The 16,548-nt window shown below is 36.8% G+C and overlaps 1 protein-coding gene across 1 annotated transcript in view; it reads left to right on the top strand.

Moving 5' to 3' along the window:
• Positions 1-248: 248 nt before the first annotated feature.
• ntsr1 (neurotensin receptor 1 (high affinity)) overlaps positions 249-16,548 on the top strand; it is a 42,586-nt gene continuing 26,286 nt past the window's right edge. Inside the window, exons 1-2 of the mRNA XM_051096123.1 lie at positions 249-1,045; positions 15,810-16,011. Of these exons, the coding sequence (XP_050952080.1) occupies positions 377-1,045; positions 15,810-16,011 (871 nt within the window). The 5' untranslated portion in view covers positions 249-376. The remainder of the gene's footprint in view (positions 1,046-15,809; positions 16,012-16,548) is intronic.

Here is a 16,548-nt window from a genome sequence, read left to right as displayed (position 1 = left end):
AATGTAAATGCAACATCCAACATATTGCTTAACCTCAAATCCAGGTTATTTCAATAAAATACTCAGAACTGAGACGCTCTTTCATATATTCAAGGTTATAGCGCTGTCTCACAGAAAAAAAAGAGAGAGTGATAAAAACACCAATCGTTGAATGGCCCTGCGTCATTGCTCAAGGTTTGCTCTCGTACGCCTCCTCATCATATAAAAGCCTCTGAACGTCTCGCTTTCGCAGACCTGTAAGAGTAAGTTTAGAGCAGTGGCCACTGGTTCACCACAGCTTTACGCACAGCTCTCCAAATGCACAAATGTGAAAAACTTCGCAAGGAACACGCTTTTTAACTTCGCCTTCGTTATGTGTTGATATTTATAAATTAACATGGAGGTTAATACAACGCTATCAGGACGCAACTTCATAGACTTGCGCATCTTAACGCAGAAACTTCTTTCTTCGGTGAACCGGTCCCAGCAATTTCTGGACAATGAAACGGAGAGCGTCTCCGAGGAGGATTTGGATGTGAATACAGACATCTATTCTAAAGTTTTGGTCACTGTCATTTACGTGGTGCTGTTCGTGATCGGATGTTTGGGAAACTCGATCACCCTGTACACGCTTCTCACGAGGAAATCTCTTCAGAACCTCCAGAGTACGGTGCACTATCACCTGGCCAGTCTGGCCATTTCCGATCTGCTCATCTTGATCCTCTGCATGCCCATTGAGTTATACAACTTCATCTGGGTGCATCACCCGTGGGCTTTTGGGGAGGCTGTTTGTAAAGGGTACTACTTTCTGCGGGACGGCTGCTCGTATGCGACGGCGTTCAACATCGCCAGCCTGAGCGTGGAGCGCTTCATGGCCATCTGCCACCCGTTCAAGGCGAAGAGCATCATGTCGCGAAGCCGCACCAAGAAACTCATCAGCGCCATGTGGGTTGCGTCTTTTCTCCTGGCCACTCCGATGCTCTTCACCATGGGACAGCGGCTGAGCACAGATGAAGTTATTTGCACCACCATCGTGTCCTCGATAACTGCTAAAACCGTCCTACAGGTGAGCGCCCACAGCACATTTTCCATGTTTGGGACGAGTGGAGCATTTTCTTATATTTCTCTATAAAGCTGCTGTTATAATTGCGTTGTTTTTTGTCTTATGCATGAGTAGTAATATCTTAAGTGTCTAATAAAAAGTAACAACCTGTTGCGTAGTATCTCTCGTTAATATCTGATAAAAACATTGTCAATATCCAACACGAATTAGTAAAAAAGTAAAATATTACGCTGATTTAATTAGTAACGGCATTTAAATAGTGAAAAATGTTAATGCGCAGTCATTTTTTGCACATAAATAATAAACAGCACATAAGATGAAGTCTCAATTTATATCAGCTTTCTATGTCCAATGTCACATGACACATGGCACTTCTATTAATGATGTTGTTCTATTAATTTTATTTTCTGCCAGTTATCAAGTAATTTTACTTACGTAGCAGAAACAACACAAAAACACATCTAAACCACACAAGCACACACTACACGTACTACATACATAGCACCCAAGTCTGAGTAAACAGCATGTGGATGGTGTGTGCCATCCACCAGACAGTTCAAATCAAATGAGTGTGAGATAAAAACAAAATGTCCAAACAAGATGTCCAACATAACACTAAAGTCCAGGTTGACAAAATGTCAGCAAGTCCAAACATGCTGATTCGCCAGTCCAAACCGAATGAGTGTGAGTGAAAAAATAAAATGTCTAAACAAGCAGTTCCTGCTGGAGTGATGAAACAAACCATGACTACCTGCAGCTCCAGTACGAAAATCAATGCAATGCAACAAACAGCCGAGTACCGGGCCAATAGGTGTCAGTGTTAGGTTCAAAACCATGAATAAAACAAGCATACATAAACAAAAACATACACAGTCTATCTTTAAAATGTGCATCTATTTGTTTAAATTTTGATCTTTTGTTGATTTAGCTTAATGCAGTTGGGTGGATTCAGTCATATTTAAAACATTTTGCAGTGTATTGTGTTTTATTCTAAACCACACAAACAGTGGTTAAGTTATTTAATATGTATTATGCCCCTATGATTATTTTGGAATTGCAAATGAAATGTTGATTTGAAATGTTGAATGAAATGTTGATTATTCAAATGCATTAAAATGGGGAGCAGCAGGGTCCTTATTGCTTTCGTTGTGAGCGCCGACAGTCATGAAAGTCAAAATAAATCAGTCATTGTAATGAATTCAACTGCCTCGTCTATTGAAAATATTGCTGTAAGTCTACCACAATCCATATCTGTTAGAGAAACAAATGTCAGAATTTTCTCAAAAAATAAGGATTTGCTGTCTTACGAAAATGGAAAGCACATACAGCGCCCTAAAGTAAATCCCTGATTGCCTGGAAATGGAGACATTATGCTTTGTTCCTTGGAAAATGGCCCTTGTAGCCCTAAACCTTGCGCTTGCCTTATTCTTTTCTATTATACTGGTAAATCTAATTTAGTTTGGAACACAATCCATTTACAGAAACAGGGGGCCTCCTGCTTGTAACACTCAGCTCTTTAACTTTCTATATTTGATAGAAAGAAAACACAGGTTACAAGCACACCTGTGGGGTTCTAAGCAAAAAACACATGAAAATTACACTTAATTTTAAATGAAATAACTTTACAGCATTTAGTCCTTGAAATGCATGTATATAATTGGAGTTCATAGCACAGCGGACGCAGTCTGTGAGTCACGCTTTGAATCAGCATTACTGAAAAACAAGTGGACAAAACATGAAAACAGAAAATGTGGATGCACAAAGAAAAGAGGCAAAAATGCAGAAACACCGGAGAGATGCAAAAAGACAGAGAATGAAAAAGGGATGAATTGGTATTCCATCAGTCACTGAGTGTGTGTATCATCCTGAGATCTTTCAGTCAACAGAATGATAGTTGCAATAGCAGCTGTTTGCTACAGGACAAACGGTTTATCATGTTTCAGTCTTGGCAAATTGGATACCACAGAAAACCCCAAGATGTCCTCTTTTATATATAGAAGGTTTCACAATATGAAAAATGATCCATTATTACATATTGACAGAGCAATACCTGAAATTCAGATGCCCTGTGAGGCACAAAATAGCAGAAAGAACACATAAATGGTCTTTTATTGCTTTTTGAGATGTGGTATAACCTCACCACATAAAGTGTAAACTGACATAAATATGTATGATACTAAAGTCTCTCTGTTCAGTAATGGCTTCTTGAATATGAGCATCTGTACAGGTGCTCTGTACCTTTAACCCCCTTCTGTTTGTTGTTGTGATCTTTCTTATTGCACAGTTTGCACATGAAATGAATCTAGTACAGCACTTGAAAGTTCATGGATATAAACATACAAATAAAATGACTGACATATATATAGCAGCACGCAGCGCTGTTGGCAAGGATAGGTGGCTGATAGCTGATATTGGCCTGGCATGGTGTTCTGGCAGATGTTTAGAGCTCGTCTCACCATAAAGAGAGGGAGAGGAGGGTTGAGTCAAAGTTTTCAGCTTCTGACACTTCACCCTCTTCATTCAACAGTACAATACCATTCAGAAAGCACAGCTTTCTGGATTCAACACAACAGGACACTTGCAAGAAACACCTGAATGAAAAGCACAGACACGAATAGATTTCACATTTCACTGCTGAGTGAGTTTTGTCAGTTAGGGAAGATAAAAGAAGAGGCTATATATAAAACTGAAGTCAAATGTTTACATCCCCCTTTCAGAATCATTAAAAATTTTGAGATCTTTTAATGAAAAAGATTTTGAGGTCCATCTTTTCACACTGAGGGCAACTGAGGGACTCATATGCAACTATTACAGAAGGTTCAAACACTCACTGATGCTCCAGAAGGAAACACGATGCATTAAGAGCCGGGGGGTGAAAACTTTTTAAAGATCAGCGTAAATGTAACTTATTTTGTCTTCTGGGAAACATGTAACTATCTTCTGTAGCCTCTGAAGGACAGTACTAAATAAAAAAATATATATTTAAAAAAATAAGAAAAATGTACACATCTCCATTCTGTTTAAAAGTTTTCACCCCCGGGTTCTTAATGCATTGTGTTTCCTTCTGGAGCATCAGTGGGCATTTGAACCTTCTGTAATAGTTGCATATGAGTTGCTTAGTTGTCCTCAGTGTGAAAAGATGGATCTCAAAATTATACAGTCATTGTTGGAATCGGTTTAAATATACAAAAATGCTGGAAAACCAAAGAATTTGTAGCACCTGAAGGATTTTTCAGAAGAACAGCAGACAGTTTAACTGTTCAGGACACTAAAAAAAAAAAAAACACACACACACACACAACAACAACAACAAAAAAACAGCTGTGTATCATTCAGGTAAGAACACAGTATTAAGAATCAAGGGGATGTAAACTTTTGAACCAGGTCATTTTTATAAATTCAACTATTATTTTCTTTTGTGGACTATATGTAAAGACCTTTTATGTGAAATATCTTATTCAGGTCAGTACTAAATAAACAATAACATGCATTTTGTATGATCCCTCTTATTTTGGTAAAATAATTCATATTTTTGATGATTCTTAAATGTAAACTTTTGACCTCAACTGTATATATAGGCCTATTAGATATATTACATTTTAAATTATTATATATATTACATAAATTACATTTTAAAATACATTGCATTAGAAAACATTTATTTTAAATTGTAATAATGTTTCACAATATTACACTTCTTACTTTAGTGAACAATTTTGAGATAACTATTTTTTTACTGATAGCCTTTGTTTTTAACAGTAAACAAATTGTCTTATGTAATAGGGTTATGAAAATAAAAGTTTATTTCTCCTTTCTTGCAATGTACATAATGACCACTTACTGTTGCTATTATCTATTATTAATTATCTATTATTTTATTCTTATTTATTCATATTTATAATATTATGTATTTAAGACACATTCTAATGCTATAATTCTCAAAAAAATCATATCAAAAGCCCATCCAACAATATATTTGCTCCCAAGCACAACCGGAAATAAATGTAAGATGACACATGTCAGTGAGCACAGGAATCAGCAAAGATAGAGATGAGCTAAGAGTGCACAGTGTACTGACGGGTATATCTGCTGCTGAGAGAGAGAGATGGATTGTGTATAAGACAGGCTGTTTGTTGCATTTTGGAGATACTTGGTATGGACTTTCTAGGACAGTGTAGGTTGGGACAGAAAGTTACATAATTATATTCTAGGAACATATTTTAATGGAAGAAAAACCTTATACATAAAAACACAACTGTTGTTGGTATTGTTGGTAGATCTCATTCATTTTCTTTGTCCAACACTATAATTACATGTTGTGAAAGCATCTGTGTCCCTCATATAACCCTGCCAGAGATATTTAGTGTTTGTCACAAGCAGTGGTCAACCAGGAAAACAGAGCCAGAGAGCTTGGCTGTCCCTGTGCTTGAGAGGAGTGAAGGTACAGTGCAAATTAAAGTGACACAAAACAGACTTTCTGTGAATCTGTAAAATGTCAGTTGCATTTTGAGTTTATTCTCAGTGGCCTTGAGTGGAAAGATATGCTGTTACTTTTGTCCAAAATCCTGTCCAAGGTGTGAATTACACAGTCAAAGTGCTTCAAAGCAATCACAGGTGCTCTCTTTACTCCAGACACCTTCACAGACATCAGGGCAGCAGATACTGACAGGCAGAGATATACCTGACAGATGAAAGAAAGCTCAGCCAAGAGTTTGTCAAAGAGAGGAGAAGAGATGGAGTTGAGGCCAAAGAAAGAGGGGAAAGGATAACTTTCAACATGATACCTTTCAGTCAGTAAATAAGATGGAAAAAGACAGTGTTAGCAAGATGAATGTTTTTAGTAAAGCTCTGACTGATTTATCAACTTGTGTTTTTGATGCCTCATCAGTTTTGTCACAAATAAAGCAGAGCTTCAGTACTGCTCTATAAATAAGATGTAGCAAATAAGATAATGTAGCAAGTAACATTTTTCACTGCTTTGATTTTTAAATCTGGTAAGTATTGTTAACTGTGCCACAAAGTGAGGCTTGTTTAAACTGACTTTGGTCCATCCAGATGAAACTCTTAAAGGGACAGTTCACTCAAAAATGAAAATTCTGTCATCATTTAGAAGATCCAAAAAGGTCATAAAGGTGCCATAAAACTATTCTGATATAATGCATGATATGAGTCCTGTGTGTATATGTTTATGTGAATAAAAGCCTTAAAGGGGTCATCGGATAAGTTGATATGATTCGTTAGGGTCTTAATGAGAAGTCTATAACATACTTTGGTTAAAATTTCTCAGTGGTAGTGTAAAACAACACCCTTTTTACCTTGTCAAAATCACCCCTTTTCACAGTGAGCTGTTTTGGTGAATTTGCCTTTAAATGCTAATGAGCTCTGCTTACCCTGCCCCTCTCTTCTGTGGGGTGACAGGCTGTAATATTTACTTTAGCTGCATTAGCCACGAAGCTTGCTAACTAGTGCATTATTAAGAAAGGCAATTTGAAAAAAACCTTTATACTCACTTCTGCTGTAGGTGAAGCTGGATACGAATGATTTGCGCGAACATATAGGCATTTAGGCAGATCGGGGATTGGCACTTTTCCTTCCAAAATGAAAGTAACGTTAATCAACTGCATCTTCAGCAGCTCAGACGTTGGGAGTAAATGTAGGGATGACTACTATGTACTACCTCCACAATGATGCTCCGCATAGGAAGTCTCCATCAGGAGAAGATTTCCTTTCTGTTGCTGAAGTGTTCTACTGCTGTTGTCAACAGACAGAATGTGTTCAGCAAGCAGCTGAACTACCACCTCACCAGCCATGGGATTGTGCCATTGACCTGCTGCCTTGGGCAACTCTGCTTGGAGGAAAGATCTATCCTCTATCAATCCTGGAACAGAAGCCCATGGAGGAGTACATTGAGGTGGCCCTAAAGCAAAAATTCATCCCTATACCTCCCCTTCCATTTTCAAGTTTCTTCTTTGTAGGAAAAAAGGACAGAGACTTGGAACCCTACGTTGATTACTCAATTCCCAAACCATCAAATGCCAGAACCCTTTTCCTGTGGTCCCAGCCATCCTGGAGCAGTTACCAGGGTTTTATGAATGAGATTTTCAGGGAGTTTCTCCATTACTTTGTCATTGTCTATATAGATGACATCCTGATCTACTCCTGGAACCTGGCTAAACATTACGTGATGCAGGTCATCTAAAAGCTCTGTAAGTACCATCTATACCCAAAATTGAAGAAGAAGTGCAATTTCCACCGTAGCACCATCCACTGCCAAGGATATGTTATCAGTGAACAAGGCATCCAGATGGACTTTTGCATCTCTCCTTTGTCTGATAGACCCATTTCAGGTCTTGGAGTCTCTACTAATGAGCTGATGATCTAAATCAGGTGTGTTTAATTCAGGAGACATGGAAAACATGCAGTGTTGGGGGGCCTCCAGGAACGTGGCTGGGAACCACTGGACTAGAGGAAGGTGTAAGCAGCCAAAACATGGCCCCAACCATCAACACTCAGAGTTACAATGCTTCTTAAGAAAATTGCCAAATTCTCAGATGATTCAGTTCATCACTCACATCTCTACTCCGCAATTGGCCCAAGTCTCTGTCCTGGACCCCGAAGCCCTGTGTTCCTTCATGGCACTCAAGGAAGCCTTCTGCACAGCTCCTACCCTAGCACATCCCAATTCTGAACACCCTTTCATCGTGGAAGAACAAGATATAAATTGTCTTATCTCAGTGGCAGGGTGAGCCTTCCCAGCCTCATCCATTTGTCGCCTTCTCTAAGAATCTGTTCCCGGTGGAGCGCAATTACAATATTGACAGCCAAGAAGTTTTGGTCATAAAATTAGCTCTTAAGCAGTGACTGGCTGGAGGGAGCCAAGCATTCCTTTGAGGTTAATACTGATCATTGGAGCCTTGAGTACCTCAGAGAGAATGAGTGACTAAATCCCAAACAGGCTTGTTGGGCACCTCTCTTCACCTGTTTCCAGTTCATTGTAACCTACCGTCCAGGTCATAAGAACCAGAAGGCTGATGCTCTATTCCACGTGCACAATCCTGAGCCCAGTGCATCAATTCTTCCTCCAGCCATTATCGTCCATTCAGTGGGCCTTTGATGATCAAATTGTCTGCTTATCCCTCATGGACTGGGTGTCCCCCAAGGCCTGCAAATTGATCCCGCTGAAGGGGTTTACTTGCCGGCCTGGAGACAGCAGAAACCCTCTTCCAACACATCTTCAGGCACTTTGGGATTTCAGAGGACATTGTCTAAAACCGCAAACACCAGTTCGTATCCCGAGTTATGGTCATGGTCAGTTTGTCTTCAGGGTACCATCCGCAATCCAAGTCATATTGTCATCATTGCCAACACTGCTCCTACCTTACCTGGGCAGAGAATGGTCAGAATTCCCTGTGTAATCCCATTCTAATGCATACTCAGTTACCAGCTGCCCCTGTTTTTTCCTGGCCAGGTGAACTGTCAGAGGTTCCAGCTTTGAACCTCTGATTTCAGGAGCCTAAGACGATATCCTAGATCCAGCCCTGTTAACAGAATTCCACACCAACAATCCCAGTCGCTGATCTTGTAACAGACATGAGTGTAAATTAATGATGACAGAATTTACATTTTTTTGGATCTGCTTTAAGATATGATTCCATGAACATATACATAAATAAAAATAGCATTCTGCCAAGAAACAACACACAATGAGCTGCTGTATGATATTTTTTTTACAATGGAAATCAATGATACCAAAAACTGTTTGATTACCATTTTTTAATTTATTTGTTTAATTAGTTATTTGAACTATAACTATAACTATAACTTTAAAAACAACTTTAGATCTGGGAGCATCTGAGGCATTTCTATTAGCTAAAATCATGCAATGGCCTGCACATCCTGAAAGACAGCAGAAGCAAAAGTAATTTCAGAGTAAGAGGAGAGAATGTATTATTTTTTGATGCAGTATTACAAAGCAATGCAGTGTTTCTGAGGCTTTGAAGCAATGCAGTCTTTAGTCTATACTCTCTACCTTTTCAAAAAGTGCATACTGGTATATTTAAGGTACATATTAGTACCTGAAAGGAACAAAAGTATACCGCTTGAAAACATACTGGCCAGTGACAGCTTTTAAACCTTTTTTTTTTTTCTGAGAGTGCAATGAAACCAACAACATGTCATGTTGAACATGTTTTCAGTCATTTTAATTTACAGTCACTCCATTTCCTTTTAATACAGAATACTGGCTTTATTAGGTCTATGTATTTGAGAAAGAAAGACAATTAAGATTATGAGAAGAAAAACTGCATAGAGGACAAAAGACGGTACAAATAAACAAACAGTGTGCTGTCAGTAACCATAGAAACCTCACAAATCCACCCTCAGCTTTAAAACACAATGGACATGTGCTGATATTTGAAGCGAACAAATATGAATTCATATTGCTCATAACTCTTAAGGGCCACACTTGCAGGTTGCAGCTACACACCACAGCCCAGGATTTAGCTAATTACCTCATTAGAGCCTCTAAGGGTCATTAATTGGTTAAATCAAACTGCATGGTGCTCGACTTCAACAAATGTGTACAAGGCACAAAGAGCTCATTTGAATAATTCCAACCTATTGCAGTGCTACAACTGTGTTTTATTAACACGCACGGCTGTGCCTGTTGCTCCATTAGTCTGTTTATCGTCTGTTTCATAAGAACCTCTCCTCGCTCTCTGTCGTATTCCCATTATCTGTGAGTTTTTCAGTTTGATGTAGTTGCCTGGTGGGATCAGTGGCTTTACTGAGTGAGGCAGATTATAAATCTATTGATGATGAAAAACAAAAATGAACAGGCGACTAATCTGTTGAAAAAGTCAAAATGCATTTGCCCCAGGCAAAGGGTGCTGTGGAGAGAATTTAATTATGAGTTCTGCTCAGGTGGTCTCACATTGAACACAAAAAAATTGAACAAAATTATAACTGTGAAATTAATATTAACACAGAAGGGAGATAAGCATTCCAGAAAAAAGACAGCAAATGCATACATTAACTAGTAACTGTAATGTTGTGGATGTTGTTCGACATACACCCTAGCAAGCTGAATTTTAATGTTCAAAACTTGTGTGCTCATTTACAGCTATTCTGGTTTCAAAGTTACTGAAATAAATCATTTCAGTAAAGTTAACGTGCTTTATAAAATCAATTCTGTTCAGATACACTTGACTGCTAACCACCATCATTATACAGGTAATAAAGAGTTCAAAATTAAACATGTATTGATAGAGCACAGTGTTGCCTAATGATAAAACACCCTCTGGGTGACAATACTAAATAATGTGATACAAATTAACATAATATAAATACAAAGATAACAAAATATCCCAGTGTTCATAACTGATTTAAAAAAAACATTATTTACATAAAATGTATCAGATTTTAATGCGTCACACAGATCTTTGGAAACGTCTTTTACTGTTATAATAATGCAGGGACAGAAAGACAAGAGGCGAGGATCTAATTAATAATAAAGGTAAATTAGAAAGGATAAAAACTAGAACGCAAAACCATGGCACAAGGAAACAGAGAACAAAACACACACACACATAATAACTGACTAAGAACACAGAAAACACTAGGGCTTTATATAAACAAGGGCTAACAGGAAAACAAGGAACACATAAAGAGACAATCAAGGGTAACCAATCAACAACAAAAAAAACTACAGAGGGACTACAAAAGCAGCACAGGAAACAGGAAACCAAGAAACAAACACAACACAACACAAGAAACATATAATACTATAATATTTACCATTAAAGTAAATGAATTGTCTTGCTGAATATAACGGTAACGCTTTACAGTTTGTTTAATTTTAGTTAACTACATTAGTTTACATAAAATAACAATAAAAATGCGAAAGTTATTCTAACATTTTGGACATATTAAGACATATTGGACATATTGAGCACATGTGAGTTATTCCTCTTATCGGCAAGCCATATTGGCATAATTTTTCTGATATCGGGCGAATGCCGATATTTACATTTAAATATTCTGATATTGGTCCGATAAGATTGTGCATCCCTAGTATGTATTTTACGTAAAAAGCAGTCCAATACTGATGTATTTACAGCATCTAAATGTATAATACTGACATACTGACAACACCTAAAACCAAAGGTCACGTTAACCGAAAATTCTCCGTCACTGACATAAATTTTTTATCCAGTAGCGGAAAAATCTGAAGGCCGTCTGTCATTTTGACAGATTACACTGAGGGTGATCTATTGTACAAGTTGTTTTAGTCAAGTCAAATCACCATTATTTATATACCGCTTTTACACAACTGTGACAAAGCGGCTGTACAGTGTTAAATAGGAAATATTGCATCAGTAATGCAAAATTTTAGCTTAAATTCCCATCCCTGTCCAGTTGGTGGAGAGTGCGCTCCAGTGAGGCAGCAGAGCACGGGATCCAGAACAAAAACAAAACTATCACGAATGTCATGATTTATATATGAACAACTTTACTGAATTAATCCTTATGAATATTTTCACTGTCATTATTTCATTATTATTGTATTCAGTTGTCATATCAATGACATTGTTTTCAATTGCATTATTAAATTGTTTACTTATTTTTGTGATATGAAATGATAACATTTTGCTCTGTGTGATTTCTGCTATTAGCTTCGAAGAATACATAATGTTAAACAAGACTACTCTTTAAACCCTTAAAATGAATAATATTACTGTATTCGTCTAATTATTACTTGTAGTGTTTACTTTGTCTGCTATGGACACAAGGCATTTTCTCCGACATGCTATGAGTGACAATAGGACCGTAAAATACACCAAAAAAGCAACATAATTACCAAAGCAATCAATTTTATTTGTGCGCTATTATCCAAATAATCAGAATCTATACGATTGTGAAGAACAGAACCAAATCCAAACCTTTATTCGATCTTCATCTCCATCCTGAGCAGTGACCGCAAGCATCAAAACCCGTTACAAATTCAAAAGTTGCCGCTTCAAGAAACTTTACAACAGGTTTTACGGCAGGAAAATCCAACACTCATTGGTTCTCGCCTGCTTCGTTATAAGTTGCGACATGCCATGTTTCTGGTGAGGTGTGTTTAAATGAGAAATGCACACCTTCATAGAGTGGATCGGGATAATAATCTGGATAATATTTTGACATTTTTGCAATAAATAAATTATTGTGATTGCACTTATCTGTCTGTTATGTTTTCTTTATACTGTACAGATATAGTAACGGTTAGGTTTAGTTCAGGTTGAAAATCTAAATTGCTTATCGATAAAATGATAAAAATGCATTGATAAAATTATCTTAATGATATTTAAAAAATTGTAAATATTTAATATATTGTAATTAGCAGTTTTGACATTTTAAACATTAAAATATGTCCAAATTGTACATTTCAGCATCAATAAAAACAAAACAAATACGTTTTGTGCTTCTAAACGTTGTGTATAGTTGCATTTTAGGACTAGGTGGTACTATCCCATAATATTTTCTATTGATGCACAGCCCTTTTTATATTATTTTTCTAAATGTTATTATGTCTGGAACATGAAGACAGAGCCATGATAATGCTTGTACTGCTGCTTCAGTGTCCAGACTAAATAAAAACAAAAAAAAGTAAGCATCTTCAGTCAAGGTGTAGCTAATCCACACAGGACTGCAGGAACCTGAGCACAGGGTCCTCGACAAGCTGACACTTGAGCAGAATTTGATTTGCCACATGATTTGTTTGCTTATTCGAGTGTGCATGTGCAGTGTTGCCTAAGTGAGCATACATGCTGGAAAGCTTTGAAGGAAAAATTATATGGGAATGTCATTTTTCCAGGACATTCTTAGACAAACATTCATAGACAGTCACAGTGCACACCTACTTTACCTATCTAAACAGGAATCACAAACAAGCATAATAACCTTTCTGTGAGAATCTTCTCATATTGGTGCATTTGCACAATGCATAAATCAATCATGTATAAATATGCGGCTAGAGTTCTTCATTATACCAACACTATAATTCAGATCAATCTAAATTGTCTCAAAACACAATTGTCCATTTAATAAGGTGTCTGAACTCTGCAGTTCCCATGGAGATGGGCTCTTTGCAGGTTGAAGGTAAGTTTAAAAGAGACGGTGCGTGCAATCGCACACAAAACATTCCATCTGTAATGCATGGGCAATCAAACAAGAATAAAAGCATGAAGTTTCTGTGCCTGTCTTCTTGCAATGACCGAATAATAGATTGCTTATCAAAGGATTTTTCTTAAAGTTTGCTTACTTTGAAACTCATGTATTGATCTACATCGGATTGCCATCATCTATTCAAAATATCGATTGTGGCTGGTCAAGGCTTTTGCATCTCATTGAACTCAGTTGAAGTATCCCTAAAGAAATCACATCTGTTTGCCAGTACACCCATGGGTTTGTTACATATTGCAGACCAACCCTCTTAATTTGGCTTGTGTTTGTGTCTTCATGAACACAAAGTGGATTCTACTCTGCGTTCTCATTTTTGTTCAGTGTGAGAGCTGATCTAACAAACATAATTAGCAAGACAGCCTGCAGTTATGTAATACGTAATTAATTATCCCATTAAAGTTCTTAAAGCCATTAGAACACAAGCAAACACAAAGTGTTAGATCATAAATTAAAAATACTTACATAGAATGTGTTTTAAAAGGATGAGATAAAGATGCAGCATATAAATATTTAGTTTTTAACTATATTTGTAAAAAAAAACAACATCATAAAAACTGTCAGGCACAATGATTATCAGCTTATTCACTAGATATCTGAGGATTTACTTTAAATTTAAATTATTTGATGCTTTATGAAGACAGTGTCTGCATATGAAACAAATAAATAATGCTTTCAGTGAAGGACTTTGCAGGCTTTAAAAAAGTATGTAATTATCACCTAATATGACACTTGCAGGGAACTTTAGAGCCAAATTTGTACTTAGTCATGGTTTGGCAGATATGCACAAAAACAAGAAATACAATATGATATTCTGTTTCCGTATAACCCAAAATCATGTTAGCACCTTACTGGTAAAATCCTAAGGCACTTTTTAAAATTGCTTTTTAGTCCTGTTTGGTTTTAATTAGTAGCCCTGGCCCAACCTTGCAGTAACAAGCAAAAAAGAACATTTTCTTCTAGAACATGTTCAGTTCACATCTCTGACCTTTCTCATTAAAGACTTAATATTCCCATCTTCTTTCCCTTCAATAGGTTTTTGATGTGTTGAAAAAAATGCTTAAGTTTTTCCTGCAGATCCCTTTTATGTTTCACAGTCTGGAAGGAACAGTGCCAGGCTCTTAAACTCCAATCATCTGCTGAACACCAATTTAACATGACTGCCTAAACCAACACCATGTTCTTCTAAATTAGCGCTGAGGAGTATTTCAATAGTCTTGGCAAAATCCATTGTTTGTCATGCAGTGCAGATGTCAGAACGCATGAGATTAATTTGCTTTGGCAACAGTGAAAAAAAAAAGAAAAAGGAACAAAAGATCAGCTGGTGCAAAATGGAATGACAGATCTAGGAATGTGACCAGTTCAAGAAAACCTAATCGGCCCCTACATCTTTCAGTAATAATTGCTATGTGTCCGTGTGTGTGCATGCATTTTAAGGTAGGTGAGTTTATCAAAAGGTGCCATAAGTACCTTCTTATCCAGGTGGAAGAATGATACTGCCATGAACACATAACTGATTACAAAAGTAAGAAAAAACATTACTCAGATAATGCATGTAATTATAAAATGTAGTCTATATAATGAATGCAACAAATAAACGCAGTGTTGTTTTGGATAAACGTGTTTGTCAAATGCATGCATGGAAATGTTTTTACACACACAATTCATCAATTTAATTCAAATTCAGTCCAAATGACTTTCAGTCTTTTATCATACACACCCTTGCAGGTCCTGCCAAATGGAGATAGCATTGTGCAGTTCTTTTAAGGTCTGCACAGGTCTCAAAATAAGCCTAAAACTGCTTTTCATAAAAAACATGAGAGTCAAATATAAAATATATGACAGCAGCTATTTGCACTAAGTGAAAACAGCATATTTTCTTCGTGATGGATGCTATTTACACAAGGTGCAAATAACAATGAATTCTATTTACGCAAAGTGAAAATATTATATATATATTTATAATGCTATGCTAATAGCTATAGATTCTATTTACACAATATGTTAAAATAGCAGGCTTTTTTGCTATTTATACTACTTATTGCAAACAGTGGCAATTATCTGCACCTCAGTATTGTAGTACATTATAAAACAGTATGCAATAATAACATATTGCATGTAAATTATAATTTTAATTCTAATTATTAAATGGATGCCACTTTATTGGGACAATAAAGCCCTACCTACTCCTACTCTATTTTCAATTTTTGATTATTTCCTTCATTTTTATTGAAAATAAATGCCTTTTTGATGTGATATGCGATTTCAAAAGGAAGAAAACAAGTTTGGCAATAGGCGCGTTCGTACCCAGGTCGATTGCATCAAAAAGACTTAACTACGTGGTTTATTCACAGCGCCACAAACTGTCTTTTGTAGTGTTGACTACACCAGTCACACGTTGGTGGGTGGAGTTAGTGTAAATAGCCTCTGCCAACAAAGCGGGCTATTTGCACTTAGTGTAAATAGACACTCCGAAAAGACAAATAATGAATAAAAGTCATTTGCCTACATAATTCTCTATTTTCCTTATTCCCTTTTACTCAAGGTGAATGCCGTCCTGTCCTTTGTGGTTCCCATGGCAGTGATCTCAGCATTAAATGGAGTCATAGCCAGTCAGCTGCTGCGCATGTTTCGGGAGTCTGCTCAGGACAATCGCTTCTGTATCATCGGAGGCAATGCTACCATGCTCAGTGTTGCCGTTGAACCCAACCGTGCCCAATCAATGCGCCATGGAGTCATGGTGTTGCGTGAGTATACTTTATATTTTCACAAGCATAGAGTACAATAAATTCATATAAATTGTATGCATACAATCAGTAGTATTCAAGAGTCAAAAATTGTATATATTAAAGGGGTCATGATCTGCCTGTTATCCGAAGTCTTAAAATAATGTTATCAAGACTTTTACATTAAAAAAAAACATAATTTAGAATTAATAGGCTAAATTCTGTCCTGTTTTGACCCACCTTATCAGAACACTCTTTTTAAACCTGAAGAGGCATCACGATTTGTACAAACAGAAGTAAACAGCACTGCTATGATTGGCTAACAGCTGTGAATGTTTAACAGCCTACATCCTTCATAGATGGAGGCTTCTGTGATTTAAAGTTATTTAAAGTTGTCAATAAATTATCTTATGCTACCATTTAAACATTTGGGTCAGTAAGATTTAAGGCTGCCCTCAACTAAAGATTTTTCTGGTCGACTAGCAGTCATTCATTTTAAGCATTAGTTTATTAATGTTTATTAAGAAACCACATAAATCATATTAATGAGCTTTAAAT

This window comes from Labeo rohita, chromosome 23, assembly GCF_022985175.1.
Source record: "Labeo rohita strain BAU-BD-2019 chromosome 23, IGBB_LRoh.1.0, whole genome shotgun sequence".
NCBI lineage: Eukaryota > Metazoa > Chordata > Actinopteri > Cypriniformes > Cyprinidae > Labeo > Labeo rohita.
Note: the sequence above shows the minus strand (reverse complement) of the source record. Positions and strands in the feature narration are given on the sequence as shown.